The 20,523-nt window shown below is 40.6% G+C and overlaps 1 protein-coding gene across 1 annotated transcript in view; it reads right to left on the bottom strand.

Annotated features, from left to right (window-relative positions):
* LOC149797359 (scavenger receptor cysteine-rich domain superfamily protein-like) overlaps positions 1–20,523 on the bottom strand; it is a 203,561-nt gene that overhangs the window by 145,880 nt on the left and 37,158 nt on the right. The window contains exon 3 of the mRNA XM_089962112.1: positions 1,161–1,317. Coding sequence (XP_089818238.1) covers positions 1,161–1,317 — 157 coding nt within the window. The remainder of the gene's footprint in view (positions 1–1,160; positions 1,318–20,523) is intronic.

Raw genomic sequence — 20,523 nt, 5'->3', positions numbered from 1 at the left:
CATCGGCAGCCATGGTAACGGAGTAGGACGTAGTGTTCCAGGGATTATGCGCATTGTTCTGTTGACCTTGACATGAATTAACCTAGACTGTAATTTCATATGAGGATAACAATTGGCAACGGAATTGGTCATTGTTTGTATTTGTCGAAAACATTATGGTTGAGAAATTGTCGATAAAATAGTTGGATACGTTGATTTTATTAAATTGTTATACCTTTCACCTTGAGTTTATATCCACCTTGAACGTCGGCATTGCTGATTTTGGGGGCTGGGATCTTTCTAAATTTCAGTTGTCCGTTCTTCCCTGGTGTTAGAGAGAATACCACAGGAGGAACGTGACAGATATCCTTACGCACGAAATGAGACGCTCCTTCATAAGTATGTGGAAGGACAATTGTTAGGTGTCGGTTTGCGTGGCTATGGAATCAAATGGCCGATATAGGAGTAATCACGTTTTGTGACTTCGCGGGAAAACAATGGATTAGTTAATGCTTCCAACAAAAACAATTAGTATGTTTCTTCTGTTTTTAACGGTGCCTAACATAGATGAAATCAAGTTGTTTAGGCTTCCTCTATGAGAATTAAAGGCAACGTAAACTACCCTTTCTCTTGTCTTAAGATGTTTTTCTGCATGGATATAAACAACACGCTTCTAGGCAGTACAGCAGCGATCACTAATGACAACACTATAAATGTCTTACATCTGAGTGGTACCAGTGGTACCCGTGTCATAGGAACGTCACTTGTGGGACTTAACGGAGTGTATCATTCGTGAGCATAAATCCCGAATGCAAAAATTCATGAAGGTTGTGAGGGATTTGGAATCGTGAACGTCCGATCGATCTCGACTAGCAATTATACTACTGAGTTGCTGCTCTGAGGTTCGTAATGATCTATTAGCAGTGTCTTTCATTCAGTGAGCACGTTTGGTCCCCAACAGCAGATTTGAATTCAAACGTCCAAAATAAATAATCTCAATGGAGAGGAAGACGATTGTAAAAAAAATAAAAATAAAAAGCAAATAACACGTGATCAATGTTTTTGATAAGAATGGAATAATAAATACTAACGAATGTTGAGCACAAACACTGTGATGTTTTAATGAAAAAAGGAGGGAAATGAAACAATCACAGCGTTCGTAAATAATTTAAGATGTTTACCCGCTGTTAAATCCAAGCATTCTACAAACTACTGTAGCATCATTTACGTCAAAACTGTCATCGCACACTGTTCCCCATGTGCCGTTGGAGCCCTGAATTTCTACCCTTCCCCTAAATCGTGTTCCTCCGTTTCCTGCCAGACGAATACTTTTTATATCTATAAAAAAGACATTTATAAATATAGGTAGGAATTAGCTAAAACATACATAGATATGCAGTAGATGGAAGAATACACTATTACTATTTCTTTCAGTTCGCATCCACAAATTCGATCGGTCTCTAGTATCTTCGACTTTAATCGAGATATGAATGCTATTACAATGATGGTTTGTTCAACAACGCATTTACTAGTTCGACATCACATTGCTGAAACAATTTTTACTTTAGTCAACTCGCAGTCGGTTCGCTTTATAATTCGAAGATAATTTGTCATATATGTAATTATATATGAGTACTTAAATTGGTGTGCAGCGTAAAATAATTAGGTATGTCTGTATGTGTGTGTGCATGTTTTAACGGAACAGCAACACTATTATAGCTATACAGTGCTGAGTAAGGACAAGTATCCATTAAAGGATAGAATACGAAGACAACGGCAAAAAAGAATAAATAAGTGTAAGCTGCAAAATTAGAGGGGTGGCTTTAAGATACAAATATATTACTGCAAAGTTACTACTGGTACATGAAGAAAACAAAGATGTACCTGAAATTGTAAAACCTTATTGAATGGAATTAAAGCCAAGCATAACTAAATTGTTGATTTATGTCCAAAAAATCAAACACATTTTGTAAGGCGTTTTGTTAAATTAATTTGTAAATGAAATTTTCTTTCCTCACGTATGACAAAGCCAACAAAGATGATGCAAACATATGAAATTGTTCTTCCGCCAGTATAACAACCTAACTATATCGTAAAAGGTATGAAATTACACAGCAGGAGGAGTTTGTGAAAATATATTGAAGTTAATAGATAAACAAGTACATGTATTTCAATACTGGAACATTATAATGCTGATTATTTTTCGAAAGCGTGGGTTTTGTTTTTGTTGCTTTGTCCATATATTAAATATCGATATTTGTCATTACTAGTAAACATATTTAATTGTACCTCTCAAATTTCTTTTCATCGTCATCTCGTGGTTGTATACTAAAACACTTAAATGAAACTTAAAATAACTAGATTGCGCACATTTTTATACAAATGTCTATTTTGTATCACCATCTAGTGTAGGGATAAATACAAAAGTATGGAGAACACACGTGTGAATAACTATCACGTATAGGGCATACGAGATTAGACATCTACTGCTCATATCCCAATATTCATTAACATTATCTCATGTAAAGATAAGGGAACATTCAAATTAAAATAAACTCATATTGTATGTATTATCATCTCATGTAAGGATACGAGCAAATCTCTGAACCATTCTTGCTTTTGTGAATTGCCATATAATGTAAGGGTAGGTGAGTTTAGAAATAAAATTTTCAAAAAATTTCCTGGCCACACGTATCTTCGTGCATCACCACATCATACTGGTACGAAAACAATTACTAATTTTGTGTGTCACAATCTCGTGTAGAAATAGGAAAATATTTCTGAAGCACTAGTGATGCTGTGTATTAAAATATCATCCAGCGCTGCCTGTACACTTAGAATATAATTAATAAATTACTTGTCAGTCCGAATTGAATTGTAGTTTTTTCTCCAAAAAATATAAATGAACTAGAGCGCTTTTTGTTACTTTTCACACCATCACACGTAGATATAGGATGACCTAGTATCAGTACCGGTATTTCAAGTGGGGATACTAGAAACATGCATCGAAGTTGAAATATTTATGAATTACTCATTTTTGATAATTATATTACAATGATACGATGACATGTGTGACCTATTCATTGTTTTCTTTTTCCTCAATCGTGAAACAGGAAGGAAACATTTTTGACATGTCATATTCATGTGTATCACCATCTCGTGCTGCACTAGCGCGATAAACATAGCAAACAAATTAAAAAAGATACTAGACCGGCGGACGTTTTCATTTTAGGAAAAGTTCACATTAAGTAGGCCATGCATATTTTTTGTTTCACTATCTTTAATACACGGATATATATATGAAAAATCGTATAAAAATTGACACAAGCAAACACTATTTATGTTTCCCCAGTGAGATTTATATTTCATAAAACAAGAAAATGACTTGACCAGTCAGACTTGAGATTCAAAAATTTGGTTTATTAAGCGATAGTTTACATGAACTTAAATGACTTTATTGGATATATTGAATAACATAATACATGACATAAAAAAGGTAGACAAAATGCGTTCTTTTACGTTGGCATAACACAAACGTCCTTACCGATTAAGGTTGCGAATGCAATACATATAATAGAATAGCAATTGGAACACATTAGGGACCGTTAACTATACATTAATAGTTAGGCGTATTGTGATAAAGGTTACAGAAAAATAAAAGCACGGAAATTCACCAGGTTAAATGCGGTTAATATAAACCACAATTTTATCTGGGAACAAACCCAGTAAGAGTGACGTAGTCCATTGTAACATCGGTGCCACCATTCTTAAAGTCACCTCGAACATAATTTCGCCTTTAGCCCTATTTTATATAATAGACATATTTCAACATACTGTATCAAACCTTAGACACTGCGTCTTACGATCTCTGTAAATGATATTAACCATGTTCTTGTCACAACTGTGTTACGACTCTGCTGTCTTAAGCTAAGTAACACGAAGAAGCGAAAACAACAAGTTTAGTAAAATCAACAAATAAATTTATTTCTCTAACTAACCAAGAGGAAAGCAGGTCCAGAAGTGGTAGACCTCGTTAAATCTCTCAGTAGAGCTAACGTTTTCTTCAATGTGTGGATAAAGTGTCGAATCAAAATGTTTGTCCAATATTGCTAGTGTTTGTAATTAGAACAGAGAAAGATCTATCACAAAACAAACTAATACAAGAAAGTTATAATAGGAAATCTATTTTCTATAGACAGTTGGGATGCACATACGGATAAGAAACAATAACAGATGAAGCAGGCTGCATAGTCCTGGTGTAAGCCCCATAACACAATGTTTATGTATTGTGGGAAAGTCAACTACGTCTTGTAAATGAGGACATAAACGCTTCAAACTATTTAGAAATAATTGAAAACGTGAATGTCACGTGATATAATGAAATTTTGCAAATGATCAATAAATCAATAAATCATACTAGGTGCTAACGCACGTGTGCAGTGTTTGCATATTCGAGTTATATGAGCACCAAAGTCGCGACGTTTATGACTTCGTTAGCCCTCTATACATTTATAACAGAAAATATTTCTATATTATGAAGTGTATGGTCTCGAGATCGAGAGAAATCTAGATCGAGAGAGATCGAGATCGAGAGAGATCGAGATCGAGAGAGATCGAGATAGAGATCGAGATCGATCGAGAGATCGATCGATCGATCGAGAGATCGAGAGAGAGAGAGAGAGAGAGAGAGAAAACGTTGTACCTCACTCAGTCGACGATCCCAAACCGGGTTTCAAAATTCTATAAAAATTGTAGCTAATCTGCATCTTGCTACTTGTTTTAAAAAGCTCGTCTAGAAGTATGTAAAATGCTTTTCATATTTTATCCTAATATTGGCTTGTCCCCAATTTCCTTTATTAACTAAAGAAGTTGGTTCACCACCGTTATATTTAGAATAGATCTCGCACACCAATATGTTTTTAGCGGTAATCTCTCTCTCTCTCTCTCTCTCTCTCTGGCGTAATACCAATACTTTTTTATTGAGATAGCTCAATTACTTGATTTAAAATATTCTTCTGGAAGTAAATAGTTTATAAATTAAAAATAGCGTTGTTGTATATGTAATAAAAAATAAACAGGAAGTATAAATACATATTCATGTAGAATAGGAATGATCGAATGATTGAAATAACTTAGCTGGCATGATCGTTGGATTTGTAAGCCAAATACTGACATATGTAAAACCGGCATCCACCCAGCAATATATATAAATACATATATATACATATATATCCTAGTACCATCTTGGTGCATTCAACAAGCTGCAGAAAGAGAAAAACAGAATTAAGAAACAGATTTAACTTACAGATACAAGTATGACAAACAAACAAGATAGATATAAGTTTATACGTATGCGAACAGTAAAGAAAGCGAGCTGAGTCACAAACGCGTTGGGAAAGTGTTGCCTTAGAACCGAGTGCATGCAATCGGAGCCCTGTCAATCAACGTAAATTAACAAACCTCTGAAAAGTCTAATATTTAGTTACTCCACGGATCTTCAACTGGGGCCATAGTCAAATAAATAAACAAAATGCCAAAATAAGTCATGTCTACCTATGAAGACTCCCAGGTGAAAACAAAGTACCAACATGTTCGAAACATATATGCAAAGCAAATGCACATTCCCCTGTGAGTTTCAAGTTGTTTATTTCCTGCGTAGTAGTAGCAGCATATATAAATGGTGGTGGGGGGGGGGGGTTCTGGCTTACTACCATGATCTGCCCATAGCTGATGTTTTCATTTTACCTGGAATCCCGATGCCCAGCTTATGTTTGCTGCCAATGATGTCACGCACAAGAACTCGTTCTACACGTTCTCTGAAATGTTTTGACTTGCGTGTTTTCAAGTCCCTTAGCAAGACTCCATCGCAACCCGCTTTGTCGTCGGCATATTTTCTGTAACAGATGTCCTCTTGCATTGCGATGGCATGAACGCTGTTGTAGGGCTCTTTACCGGGCCATGGATGATTGTTTTAATCCGGTCGCTGTTCTAAGGGATTCCAGTTGCTGTTCTAAGGACACGTTATATTTATATCCAGGCAACGTCCATCCTCCACGGGGTCTTGGATATTTTTCAATCATCGCACGGACGTTCACGGTGCCACCGAGAATTATTCTCTCTCCACGTCATTTACAGTCTCCCAGATTACTTTCCACGCGAAGGTCTTTGCAGCTCGTTTCAATGTAACAGTGCCTACTATGATACATTGTTTTATACAGAGCCATGACACTAAGTCACACACAACTCTATTTTCGGCAACATATTTGCACATAGTATATATTTTAGTGGTCTCCGCTGCTGAAAGCGATGCTGTTGTAGTCACTTTACCGGTGTCGATGTGTGACTTTTAGAATGACATACGGTACACTTCGATTTTATCATATGGCAATGATTTGTCGTGACCACATCGACGGGGTTGACGAGTTCATATTGACCTTGTTATGTTATAGTTCAAATAATTTAACCACAAAATGACATCTAGGGTGATTTTCCCCTGTACCTATGTTAGATGGAATGGATTCAGTACCATCCACATGTGTTATCCTTGACGACTTGATGCTCTAACGAGTTATGGCTCTTTTATGCGATGGTTGAAGGTAGCGCACGACTTCATCGGGAGGAAGTAAACCAAACGAATTGAAATACTCTACGTCACTGTACCGTGGATCGTTGACCACGGCAACCCATTGAGTGCTGTATCCATCGTAATAATTTTGCAGCTTAATCACGAAGCTTTCGTCGGATATGATGTTTTCAGGAAGCTGGTCCTTAGAAAAGACACCTCTGAAGTTTCGAACTCACGGTACTAATTCTTGCTCGATGTCAATGTTGGATATTGGAGGAAACGTTGCTTTAAGAGTCATAATCTTCTGCGTTAAAACCTTTTGTTTCTCCTGCCCTTGTTGGAACGTCCTTTACGACGCGTAGTTTCATAAAGTTGGAGTTGTTCTGCGATGCCGAACAATCCCTAGAAGTAACCATCCAGCTATTCCTGCTAACTGTGGTCAGTTAAAACATCCTTGTCTGGTCAGCTGCAACGCCGACAAGTTAAGAACGATGCTTTTTCATGCATCAGCGTCTTTGGCTACCAAATTGATCAAACGGTTGGTCAACATGATTCTGTCCGGTCCCTTGAGCTCTAAGCTTGATTTTTATGAGTGGCTGCCACAACGATACTTTACTTCTGCTGAGGAGACGGCATTTACTTATCTAGCACGTACGACATGGTGTTATATTAAATACAAATATTTTTTAGCTTTCTTCTGACAGGTTTATTTCGATAGCCATGGTTGACATAACCACCGGATGATATCACGATGTAACACAATTTCCCATCACCGATTTATACGTAGCTCAGGTTGCCTCAACAGGTCCCAGTGGTGCAAGAACCAATAAAAATATTCTTGGCGCCACGGTCTTCACGAAGGGAATAATCACTCTGGTGATGGATCCTCCGTCGCATTTGGATCTCCGATGTTGGGACGACTTTTTCTTCGGCATTTCTCTGTACATTACACAAGGATATTCATTTTTTCATTGATCACATCAAGTATCATGAATCTATCTGACGTCACCAGCGCGTAACACATGTAATCACTACCTGGAATGGCAGTCCATCGAATTTCGATGGTGGCAGGAGAATCTTTGGGGAACTCGGAATGTTTGGAGACATCAATATGGAAGATGGGATACAAGCTGACAAATTCATCCATCGAGATATGCTTGCCCGTGTCCACCTCTTCGCATTTCTGCATGGTTTCCATCAATATCATGAACGCGCGATAATAATTTCAGGTGCCGATGGAGAAGTTGCATTCGAGTTTTCATTCTAGAGTTTCCCTGGAGTTGACTCTGATGTGAATACGAGACAGATTAAAATGGTTAAACATACGCATGTATCCTTCCTGATCTCTCCGTTGATTGTCAGCTTAAACATCACAAACACATGTCTGGGAAGTTCACTGCCCTGATTGGTGGCGACTCTCCATGACGTGGTCAGCTGATCAATGTAAATGCTGTGCTGGTCAAAGTAATTTTTGTGAATCTGGTCAGCGTTAATTCCAGCTTTTACATGTGCTCCGTCGAATGAGTAATTTTCAGCGACAATCACTTCATGGTGAATTGTTCATTGGCTGGAGTTGCGGATCTATGGATGTATTGTTCAGCGGCATCTCTTTCAAACACAAGTAGGTGTTTGATATCTCTGAACACCGTTCTGATATCCCTGCATACACCGAATGCAGATCTTGTGGCTGGCAATGATAATAGCACGTCGAGCTGCAAATCCCACGTCGTAACCAGCATTACATGCAAACTTTAAATTGACTCTGCAATTTCCTCCGTTGACTGCATCAGCATGGATCACAGCAGCCACCGTAAACATGTACACAGCACCAGCAAATTCGTTACTCACAGCGGCTCCAGCCGTGGTATTTCTGAACCAACATATGCTGGCGGTGCTCGATCACATGTATTCAGCGCTGAATATGATCAGATTCAGGATCGTGCTAGCCTGGGGTAGGTAGCCATTGATATCTTCCATAGTTTAATTGTCCAGCTGGTATTGCACCGACTTGAATAATGACCATCCATTATTTTCAGCGTGACCTGTGCATCCTCTGCATAGTCTGCTACGCGATTCACAGGTCACAGGGCTTCCAAAAGGTCTTATGGGGAGCAAGTACACATCTTCATCGCGCGTCTCGATTTTTCAATGTGTGTTCGCACTGAGGATGGTCATGTTCGTATCCCGGTATTCGCCTTATTAGTCGCGTCGTCGATGTGGGCGTCATCGTTCAGACGAAGCTTATCGGGAGTAAACATGACGGACGCTATATAATATCGCAGATATGTTATAAGTCTGTGGCAGAATATCACTGTGATTATTAAAAGACATTCTTTTTTTTACCAGAATCGGTCTAATCTATAACCGGACATGATGGAGCCAAGAGAGGGTGGTACATCTTTTTCTCCAGTTCTTGTAAATTTCTTTCTGATCTTGCGCTGAGCACCGCTGAACTTTTCATAAGACCCTGTTTAGCCAACAACAGATGCTTTAAAGGCAACCGAGGTGCTATCGCTGTAATATCTGGAAGTATTGCTCGCACCGTTGAAAAACAGCGTGGATAAAAACCAACCTACATACGATTTTATGACGTTGCACACGTGATCTTCTCCTTATAAGAGCAACTACTTTATCTAGAAATATTTTCTGGTGAGCCGTCATACGACTTTAAGATGCGTTCCTCCGCTATGACGATATACGACCTTAAGATGTCTTCAGTCAATACGCCCTGCAAATCATATTCTGGTAATAAGTGATTCTTTTCTGGTTATTATTGATGTATTGATCAGTGAGCCACCTGATGATTTCCGAGATCTAGTACGTGTTTAGGACGGGGTAATAAGTGAAGGGATTAGAACCCTTTTGCATGACCGTCCTGGGTGGACTTTAATCGTTATGTAATAAATCAAGCTGGAGGCTGAACCGACTGACAACAACGATCCCTGAACTATCAAGCGTTTGATGAGGAGGTTGTTCACGTCGGTGATGTTTACGGGTAGATTTCCTTTGTACACTCCATTTTGTGAACAAAATAGTACCAGAGCTAAACCGAGGATGGATCCAGTCGACTGATTGCTGTCAAATCGTACGATGTAATTTCCAGATAGCGTGCTTCTGGTTCTCAGCGTGGAATAATTATGATCTATTTTAATATTTTCAGGGACGTCCCCATTAGCCGAGATCAGTCTGGATATTTCCGTGAAGATGTCGGCGATGTTGTACCCACCGTGGGAGATCGTGGTCGCGTTTTGCTGAATCGATGGCGATGATGCAATCCACGAAATTCGATTGTTGACGCGGTGACGTTAAAGAAGCTGTTACATATTTAGGGAGAAACCAACACAATCTCGTAATACGTCTTCTAGTCTAATTCCAACCGAGGGTGATACCGCATAACGGAAGTGACAGAAAGCTAATCAAGCGACAACGTGATATCGTCAACAACGTTTTCTATGTAAACTGTTTGCTACAAAAGACGAAACAACTTTAGCTCATTTACTCGTAAAGATTCTGATACAGATATGACGTGACGAGTTTGCTCTCACTTTCCATGCCAATAGTACCGTTTAGATTTTTGAAACAGCGGAATTTCGCCACCGATTACACTTCATTTTGTTTCAGGTTCATCATCTTCCTTTGGTCCTCTGAACATTGATTTAAGTCTACTAATCATACTTGACTGCTTTAGCTGTGTTTGTTGTGCAGACTGATGATGTTCTTCCAAATGCGATCTGTACCTTTTCTTTCTTTGCTCAGCGTAAGCACGAGTATCGTTTGTTTTATATTTTTAAATGCTCAATTATTCAACTCAATTGAATCATTTTCCTCCTTATCTGAGAGGCATCATCATCAGTTGCTCTTTTAATGGCTATATTGTTTTCCTTAGTTACTATGCTGCATGAAACCATAATATTGAAATAAGCCTCCTCTAAAGTTGCTGTCTTACTTTAAAGATTTCCAAGGTTGCAATTTTGTATCATCAAAATTAACTAACCGTTTCAGTGACGAATCTGGTTCTGAATAATTAATATCGTTTATGAGTTGCCCCAGAGACACATCACGCCTTAATGCTTCATACTCACTACGTTTAGTGACTTTTTCTTCCTCCTCATACAGCTTCTTTAATCTATCCTTGGTCTTTATTTCCTTTTCTCGCATCTCAGATAACTTTGATTTCATAAGTTTTTCTTCTTTATTCATCTTCTCCAGTCTGGCTTCTTTTTCTCTCTTCATCTTCCCCAGTCTTACTTTTTCTACCTCCGCTTGTTTCTTCATCTTCTCCAGTATTGCTTATTCTTTTTTCACATCTTTAGTTTCTGCTTTTTGCATGGTTGTGTTAGGGTTTGGTTTTCCTGCAATGGCTTGTGGTGCAGGAATTAGTTACTTCAATAATCGTTGCTGTGATCACTGAGTCAGTCTGAGCGCGTCGAACAACTGATCCTGCTTGACATCGTACGTACGTTGCCGCTTCGTCGAGTTTAGTCGGGATGGGCTTGAACAACTCCCCGGCGATGTCGCTCTGAAACGACTCCCCGCCTATCTTGTATTCGAGGACGCCTGCTACTCTATAAACTTTCTGAGGACTTCCTAACGCTAACAACGATTGGTGATTGTTTCGAACGGCATGACAACGACCATTTTATTGCATCAACAGAGTTTTTCATATACTAATCAAGGATGTAAAAATTCATTAAATCCGTTTCGATAGCGTTCTGGTATCGTTTGCGCATATCCAATAAACGTCATAAAATGATTTTTAGAGGAAGACATCGCCGTGGCGTAGCAGTCTTTGAATTATTTCACTTTGATGCCACTGCAATGGTCTCTCAAAAAATTCGTCGAAGTCTCTGTTGTCGAATCCTGAAAACAGGACATAACATCCCGTATTAATTTTTATGAAGTTAGGCACATACGAATGGGTGATAAAGGCTGTTTCAGCGCTTGTTTCTCCACAGCGTAAAATATTCGCAGATGCGGTTCATGTTCTCGCGATCTATTTTAATATCGTCAAACACAATGATCGTATGTGTGTAATAATCAAGTTCTTCTATGGGTTGTATCATATGCAGATCTCATATGGTGAAAATATCTTTCTCAAGGAGAATCTCCGAACTCGTGCATCGTACTATATTTGTTACGGTGAGGATTGAGCGTGTAAATGATCACGCGATCATACCTTAACATGTTGTTCAGGAGCATGTTCACAAGCAGATTCATTTCACCACGACCTATTGGACCTACAGTCATTTAATGGCAATCAGGCATCAGAAAATGATGTTGATGCCTTTTCGTTGTCGCCTTTGAGTCGAAATTAATGATGTTCATTTTCTATATATAATTCACTCCATGAATCATTCACTTCAGCCGATCTTATCTGCAAAATGTGCCTTACACTTCCTTTGGTACGTAAATTGAGCCAAGCTGCAGCTCTTCTGTGAGTCAGGATAGTAGTGAAAGGGGCCACCCTAGGGACAATGGGAATTAGCATTACAGACCCCCGGCCCGGGCCACTCTAGGGACAAATGGAAATGTAACATGGGGAAAAACCCTGGGCCACTCTAGGGACAATGGGAATTTAACATGGGGAATAGAGTTTGGGCTTGTCTAGGGACAAGGGGAATTAAACATGGGGAATAGAGTTTGGGCTTGTCTAGGGACAAGGGGAATTGAACATGGGGAATAGAGTTTGGGCTTGTCTAGGGACAAGGGGAATTGAACATGTGGAATAGAGTTTGGGCTTGTCTAGGGACAAGGGGAATTGAACATGGGAATAGAGTCTGGGCTTGTTTATGGACAAGGGGAATTTAACATGGGAGAAGAAAACTACTACTTTAGGGACAAGGGGAATTTAACATGGGATTTTTTTTATTTTTTAAATATTTAAAAAAGGGTAGGCAATCGAAAGTCAATCTCTTTTCGAGACCTATGAGTGGCCCTGAAAAGGGCCTTTGGGTTTCTTCTGCTTCTAATTTTTTCTATTTCTCCACCAACTTATTTTCTCTCCTACACTCTTTCTCTTTTCTTCCTTTTTTCTCTTCTTTCTTCTTCTCCTCCTCTTCTTTCTTCCTCTTCTCATTTTCTTCTTCTTTTTCAATTTTTTCATTCCATGTTCTTATCCTTATCCTTTCCTCTTCATCCTCCTTCTCCTCCTTTATTTCTTTCATCACAGCACTTATCATTTCCTTTACTTTTCTTAAGTTCTTAATCTCCATCTTCACTCGATGGGGGCTATAAGAATAGTGATTTTCATTTAGCCTCACTAGCATTTGTTCCATCATTCCCAAATTGTCCAGGACGTCTTGCAATGTTTGCATTTTATCGAGGTGGTTTGAAGCCATCTTCTCTGTAGAATGGTTTGAACGATGAATACTGTGGGTTCTTATAGTGACAGCGCGGACGTGATGGAAAACATCCCCTACTTTTCTCATTTCATATGATCTACTATCCACATACGTGAACCAGCAATAAACAAACCCCAAATCTACTATTTACACACACAAATCATTAAAACAAAATCCATAATCTACTATCAACACAATCCTACGTGAGCGGTTACATAACCCTAACTATACTCTCCACATACGCTAAGAAACAATAAACAAACCCATGATCTACTATTCACACAAATGTACGTGAGGGCTTGCAAACACAAACACAAACACATACCCTCTCACTAGGAAAAAAAGAGTCAGTGTTTATATTCACACTACTCTACATACACACATTAGCAAATCAATTGTTATTTCTTTTCTAGAGTATTGGGTAGCCCTGAAAAGGGCTGTTTGCTTTTTGTTTTAACTCCAGATGCACCTATCTAATGCTGGCACCTTCCTGGCCTGGCACCACACACACATCTTCTTCCCCAGTCTCCTTTTACCTTTCTTCTTGGGAGTGCAGAGGCGGGATAAGTGGCTTCAGAATCCCAATTTTCTGTCTCTGGGATTCTGAAATTTCCTCTCTCCTTTTCCTCTTCTTTTTTTCTTCTTTCCTCCTCCTCTTTCATCCTTGCCTCGTCGACAATGGCCTCCGCGGCCAGTTCATTTAGTATGCGCCTGGCATATTCCAGGTGCATCTGGAGTTCTAGCAGTTTCACAGTTCTGGTATTCATTGTCTTGTCAACGAATGAACAGGGTAGCTAGACTGCCCAGCGAGTTTCAATTTATACTGAAAGCGCGGACGTGATGGAAAACATCCCCCTAAAAATATAAGATTGATCTTACCTAGATCATGACAATACAACGCGCGGACCTAAAAGAAACACTCACTCTTTTATACTACCCATCACTATTCTAAAAAAATTTCATTAATCACTTCAATATACTATCCACATACGCAAAGCAATCCAATCAAACCCCAAATCTACTCTTCCCACACGTCAAACATAAAAAACATGATTTTAATCTACTATCCACACAAACGTACGTGAGCACTTACAAACACACAATCCTATACACAAACACATACACTCACATCACAAAAGAGTCAGTGTTTATATTCACACTACTCTACCTACACACATTGGCAAATCGATTGTTATTTCTTTTCTAGAGTATTAGGTAGCCCTGAAAAGGGCTGTTTTTTTTTTGTTTGCTATGGCAATCTTTTAGTTTCTAAGAATGCGTCGTCCTCTGAGGATAGACTTTCTGACGATAGGTCTGCTTCTTGGGAAAGAGAAGAAGAACTCTTTGGTGTCGATACGACAATCGACAAAGCCTCTGTCAGGTTCAGCTTCCTGCTGCTGCTGCTGTTGTTGTTGTTGTTGCTGTTGCTGCTGTCTCTGAAGTCTGTACTTCTCTGTCCATTCTTCTTTCTCCCTGTTCACTTCTTCTCTGAAGAGCTCTTCTATCAGGTCTTCAGTAACTTTTAGCATTCTCACATTCTCTATCTCTTCTGGCTTCGGTATCAGACTGTGTCTGACTCTATGCAAATTCACGTAGGCTTCGTTTAGCTTAGCTAGTTTGGAGCACATCTTCGTAGGAGGATGAGTCGACATTGGATGGTTTGACTGGAAACTGCCCCGGTTCTTAAAGTCAAAGCGCGGACGTGAAGGAAAACATCCCTCTACGGTTTTCGAGCCGTAACGATCAATGAGTGTCATGAGAGGGATAGAGAGAAGTCAAAGAGCATGAATCAACATTCTTATTGCCAAACAAAAGACAAGGGCATTTTTTTCAAAACACAACATTTTTTATTCAAAATCACTTAACACTAACCAACAACTCTAACATTTTTAACAATAATCCAACCATATAACATCAAACATTTTTTTTTCAATTTACACATTATTTTGGACAGGGTTGGCAACGTTGTGAAAGAAATTGTGATTTCCACTGTTGGAAGTCATTAGGTCATTGATGGACACTACGTTTCCTAGCTTGAGACAAAAGATAAGCATAATGGTCACAAAACCATCGATCTACTTTCACATCGTTTCTTGAAGAAGAACGAGGATCAAAATGAGTCACTAAATGTTCTAAGGAATAGCCCAGGCTGCGATGATGGAGAAAATACACACAATATTGTCCACACACCAAGGAATCTGTGTTTTGTAATTTCACATTATTGAATCGGGTGGTTTGAGCATTTCTTCTCATAAAGTCAATGAACTCGTCTTCCAAAGGGGGCAATCCGTACGAATCGAAATATTCCACACATCCTTCTTGAGGAAAGTAAACGGCTACCCAGTGGGTTCCTGGGAGATGACTATCATCCGTGTTGATCACGTAAGCTAGATGGTCTTGAGGGAGTTCATCTTTAGCACAGACGACAGGATTCCAAGAAGACGTATACGAACTGTGGTTCAAAAGGTAATAAAGTTCCCAGGTATCCATGTTTTTTTTTCTTCTTCTTCACAGGTAATAATAAGTCATCAATTCGATCCTGACTTTTTGCTTGAAAATGTCTGACAAATAACCGTTTCTTCGTTTCGTCTTGATTCAGGAGAGCTTCGATGCGATCGATCTCTTGAGTGGTTAATGTTGGACAAGAATGTTCACGCAAGTCTTTATATCACTGATGCAACACGTCTTCATCCGAGATGAGACTCCAAGCATCGTCCAGATACTCGTCCAATCTTTCTTCTTGACTCAGCATCAGGCATTTATCGTGTTGAATTTGACTGGGATGATAGTTTTGACATCCATAACACTCTTTCTTGATCAAATCCGTCATTTTTTCGTCCAAGTGTTTGGCAAAACAGGAGACTAAATGGGCTTCTTGTTCTGGCCATCTTGACTTCATCATGATAACTTCTTCTTTTCCATGGTCTCCTCACATTCCATCTCCAAATTTCTCCACTAGGTAAAGAGGGATAACAGTCTTCCATGGTTTCTAATAGTCTAGAATGACTTCTCTCAAACTGTTGATTTCTATGGTATTATCAAATTCTGCATACAGGATGACGTTCACCGTTACATCAGGGTCTCGGTCTTTAAACTGAATTTCCACACGAATCTGGCCGGATTTTATAGGGTGAAAATGTCCCTCGTCGCTGCCTTGGTCTGGAGTGAAATCGAAAGCCCACAAAGCATAACCTCCTGCATAATCCTCGTACGTAATGCCGTGACTGGTGTTGGTTCCTAACTGTCCGGTGGCTTCGTACAGGGACAAGTACGATCTCAAGTAATTCTTCTTCTCAAAGTCGGGTTCGAAAGGTCGGGTACACAAGGTTTTGCCATCGCGACTGACTTCGATCTTGGACACGCCAAAGTGTCGAAAGTAGAAAGGATTTTTAGTGATAGCTCCGTTGAAGGCTTCATTCTCGACCATACCAACGATTAAACGTTTGGGTAGCTGTCCTTGGAACAGATGATCTTGGATCATGGATCGCTGCCCCTTGAGAATGGTGAAGGTTTTCACTTCCACGCGTCGTATGGGATACTTGGCGGTCGTTCTGCTCAATGTCTGACTAATGTCGTTTCCCACTTTGGGTAACACTTCCACGCGTCGTACGTAGAGTCTGGCTTCTTGGATTTTGGTTTTGTAATCGTCATCACTAGCCAATAAATGTAAAGCGGTACTGCTCCGATTCAGTCTCAGGCGGACATCCACCCCGTTCAGCAAATATTTCTCTTGCAACCACATGTCCAAATGCAAACGATCCATCAGTTCTAAACTTTTGTCGAGTCCTTTGATTCATTTTCTTCGTTCTACAAATCCCTCATTGTGTTCTTTCTTTTCATCAGCTTCCAATAATTCAAACTGGTCTACTTCGTCAGGTTCCCATAGCACACAAGCATTGAGATGAGTATACTTGGCATCTATTCCGTACGTCAAGAGATTTTCCAGGTAGGCACGATAAGGGTTGTTGTTGTTGTTGTATGGTTTAACGCCATTTTTCAGCACAAGATAGGCTATACATGGCGCCCAGTATAATTGGTGGAGGAAGAACCCTGGAAAACCCCGGGAAGAACCACCGACCCACGAGAAGCTACTGGCAGGCTTTCTCACGTACCCACGTTAGCCGAGCCTGAGACTCGAACTCACGCAGACAGAGGTGAGATGGCAGTGATCCGTAACGATGAGCGCTGTAGACCACTCGGCCACTCGGGGCCCCGACACGATAAAGGTAAGTATCCATGCTGCTACTGACTAGTTTGTTATTCAAGTACAAGTCCACTCCACTGAACAAGGAATGCATGAAATTGTTGACGGGAGCTAGTGCTTCATCGTCTATAGGACCTCCAGTCTTATCTAGAACTTTGACTTTCAGGTACAAGTAACTGCTATTCAGATCGATGTAACCTTCGGGCTGTCCTTTGATTTCAAACTCAATGGGAGCGGAATCGGTCAAAGAGGAGACGGGATGAAATTCCACCCACTGGGATTCTTGCATCGTCATCATGGTGGGGGGCATGGCAAACAGATCCAGTTCCGACTTGGAACAAGCGCAAGACTCTCGGTGCATCATTTTTTTTCTGTTTCTTTTTTTTGTTCTTTCTCAATAATCGAAAACGTCTAAGTCTCGAACGGTTCTTCTTTTCTTTGTCTTTGTCGCTCTAGAAGTGTGAAGTCTGGTGAAAGGGTGTTTTCTGCGTCGTCTCTTTCTGCCTTGTCCTTGCTGAATGCCTGACTCGGTAGCGTGCAGGGCATTTATAGGTGTGTCTCGTCGGCCTAAAATGTCTTTGCCCGTTTGCAGCAAGACATTTTTGCCTGCCCTCATGAAGGCTTCTTTAGGGTTTTGTTTGTCGATGATGACATTTTGGAGAAATTCTTTGCCTTGCATCAGTGCCGCATCTTTCAAGGCGTGCAATCCGCGTGTCACCATCGGTTTCAACACCGCGGCCACCGAACGAAAGGCCGATTTTAACATATCTCCTAAACCGTGTCCTCGCTGTCGAGCAACCCCTCGGTACACGGCATACATGACTTACGAGTCGTGAGAAAACCGTTTTCGAAAATGGAGTTTCACCGTGACTTTTCCTTTGGTGAATGGAATATTTTGTCCCAAATTTCCTTTTATAGTAATGTTGACCATGTCCAAATACGACTTGCTGACAGGCAAATAGTGAGGGTGTACAAATTCGCGGTGGACGTGATAAGTGTTTCCACCTTCCTCGTCAGCGTTCGTGGCAAAATCCACTTTGAAAGGAATGACACGCAGTAACGGCACAGAGGTGTGTCCCACCACGTTGTACTCCACCACATCGGAATACACGAACATCAAATTCAGTCCTTGGTTCAGTTCTACCGGGGTACGAAATAACTTTGTCGTTGTCGTAAATGATTGGTAATTCGTTTTTCTTGATCATGGTCATTCTCATGTTCATGTCTCCACCCAACATGTCAAACAATTCAGGTGAAAAATAAAATGGACAGGGTTTTACTCCGGTCAAATTTCATTGAGAAGCGACGAGCTGCTTTGTGGTATTCCATGGTGACACTTTTTTGGGCACTCTCCAAAGCTTTCAGAAACACGCCATTAAACCGGGTGACTATGGTGCTGACCAAATGTTGACCACTAAAATAATAGCCTGGGGGAATGAACAAGTGATAGGTGGTGTACTTTTGATTTTGTGTACGGGTTTTCTTGTCATATTTGACATGGGTATCCAAGTACTGTTGCACTTGCTCGTCATAAACTTCCACATCAAAAAAATTTTGATTGGGAAGGACATTGAGGACTTGGGTCGGGTGAATAATTTCCACTAAAGCCACTTCCCAATGGGCTTCGTGATCTAATGGGATGGCTGAGGTAATTTGGCCGTGTAACAGCACAACGTGTTGTGGGGAAACACCTCCATGGAACTGTCACTGGGTAAGGTTAAGTAAAATTGGTTATGGTGACTCATAATTCCAGAGTTCTGTGGCTGTCCGAGGGGTTACTGGAGTCAGAGGCGTGTCTCCGCCCAAAATGGGGTTCTGGTTGTGGTTGTTGTTGGAGTGGTGACTGGCACTGGTACTGGACACAAGGTTCCCGTGGTTCCCGTTCGAGGTGAATTTCAGGGAGGGATTAGGAAGCAGGTAACCGATGCATTTGCTCAATAAAATGGTCCACAATTGTTTGTCTCCTTGTTGCAAACTCAAATTGGCAATGGCTGCACCGATGACACAATACACCACGAAGATTTGGCAGAAAAAGACGATTTGCGTTTTAGGCACACGTTCTCCACACCACACCCACAAGGGTTGTTTTTGTAAATCTTGCACACAAGAACTGGGTGAAGGAGTGGTCGACGTAGCTGCGTCTGTGTGAAAGGGTATGATGGTCACTTCTTTTTATAGTCGATGACTTGCGAAGCGTCGATCCAAGAATCAAAACTGGGTGGATATCCTTTCCAACGTACTTTCACTTCTTTGATACGTCGTTTGCCCACTTTACGGGTTCTGCGTTCGAGAATGCTTTCGATGTCGTACACGTTGTCTTCTTTTTTGGTGACACGTTGTAACAAGAGAGGTAAAATGCCTCCACGTTGGACCAACATCTTCTTCTTTTGACGAATGGGAATTTTCTTTTGAACCATTTGGCGAAGAACGTGACGATGTTTGCCTAAGCATTGTTTCTGGTGTTTGGACAAAGGGATTGTGCCTTTCAAGACGTTCAAACAGCATTCGCACACGGTATCGATGACCTCTTTGGAGGCTGATTGAATGAGTTTTTTTCGTAGAGGTGGAGAAGCTTTGGACAGGACAGATAACATGTCCCCATGTTTGACTAAACGAGGAGGCAGTCCTTTCCTTTTCTTTCCTTGGGGTTGTTTAGAAGAGGGATCTTTTCTGGAGGGTGACATCTTCAGGAGCACCAAAACACTGATACCCCGACTTGGTCACAGGCCTTTTTTATACTGGAACGCGTCGCCACTGATTGTCTTTACGTCGTATCAATTTGAGGACAGGCATGACACGTCGTGCAGGGGTACGCAACGGACTAAATCGAGTCAGTTCTTGCTTGGACAAATCCAGTAAACTTTGTAACATGCCCGATCTTTCCTGAACTTTGATTTTGGGAGAAGGTACTTTGTGATCAGCAGCCACTGCCACCAAATTGGAGGGTCCTGCCACTGGGTAAGTTCTTTTTGGGGTCATCAACGGAGACGTTCTTGGTGTGATCAACGTCTCCAAATACTCTTCAGTTCTTGGTATCATCAACGGAGAAGTGGATGAACGTGAGGCTGCCGGAGATGCAGTCACCGCCGTGGCAGGTCGTGGTTTGCGAGTGTAAGGCTGCGTCCTGGCCGAAGTGCCTCTCTTGCGACCAGTTTTCTTCTGTGGGCTTTTCTTTTTCTGGGAACTTTTTCTCTGTTTCTTTTTCTGGGGGCTTCTTTTCTTTTTCCGGGGTGGTGTCTGGTAAGAGGAGAACCCGCCACTGGAGAAGTTCTCCTTCGGGACCTGGTTTTTTTCTTCTTCTTCTTGGGGCTTCGTTGGACTTTTTTCTTGGGGAGAACTTTGGGGGCATTAGGATCCCATCTTAAGAGAGAGCGAATGATGACCCCTCCTAGAGTACCGCTCCCTCCACGTTTCAAAATGATTTGTTTTTTGGT

The sequence above is a fragment of the Sinohyriopsis cumingii genome, chromosome 6 (genome assembly GCF_028554795.1).
Source record: "Sinohyriopsis cumingii isolate HCF-2022 chromosome 6, ASM2855479v2, whole genome shotgun sequence".
Classification (NCBI taxonomy): Eukaryota; Metazoa; Mollusca; class Bivalvia; order Unionida; family Unionidae; genus Sinohyriopsis; species Sinohyriopsis cumingii.
This window is presented reverse-complemented; position numbering and strand designations above follow the sequence as displayed.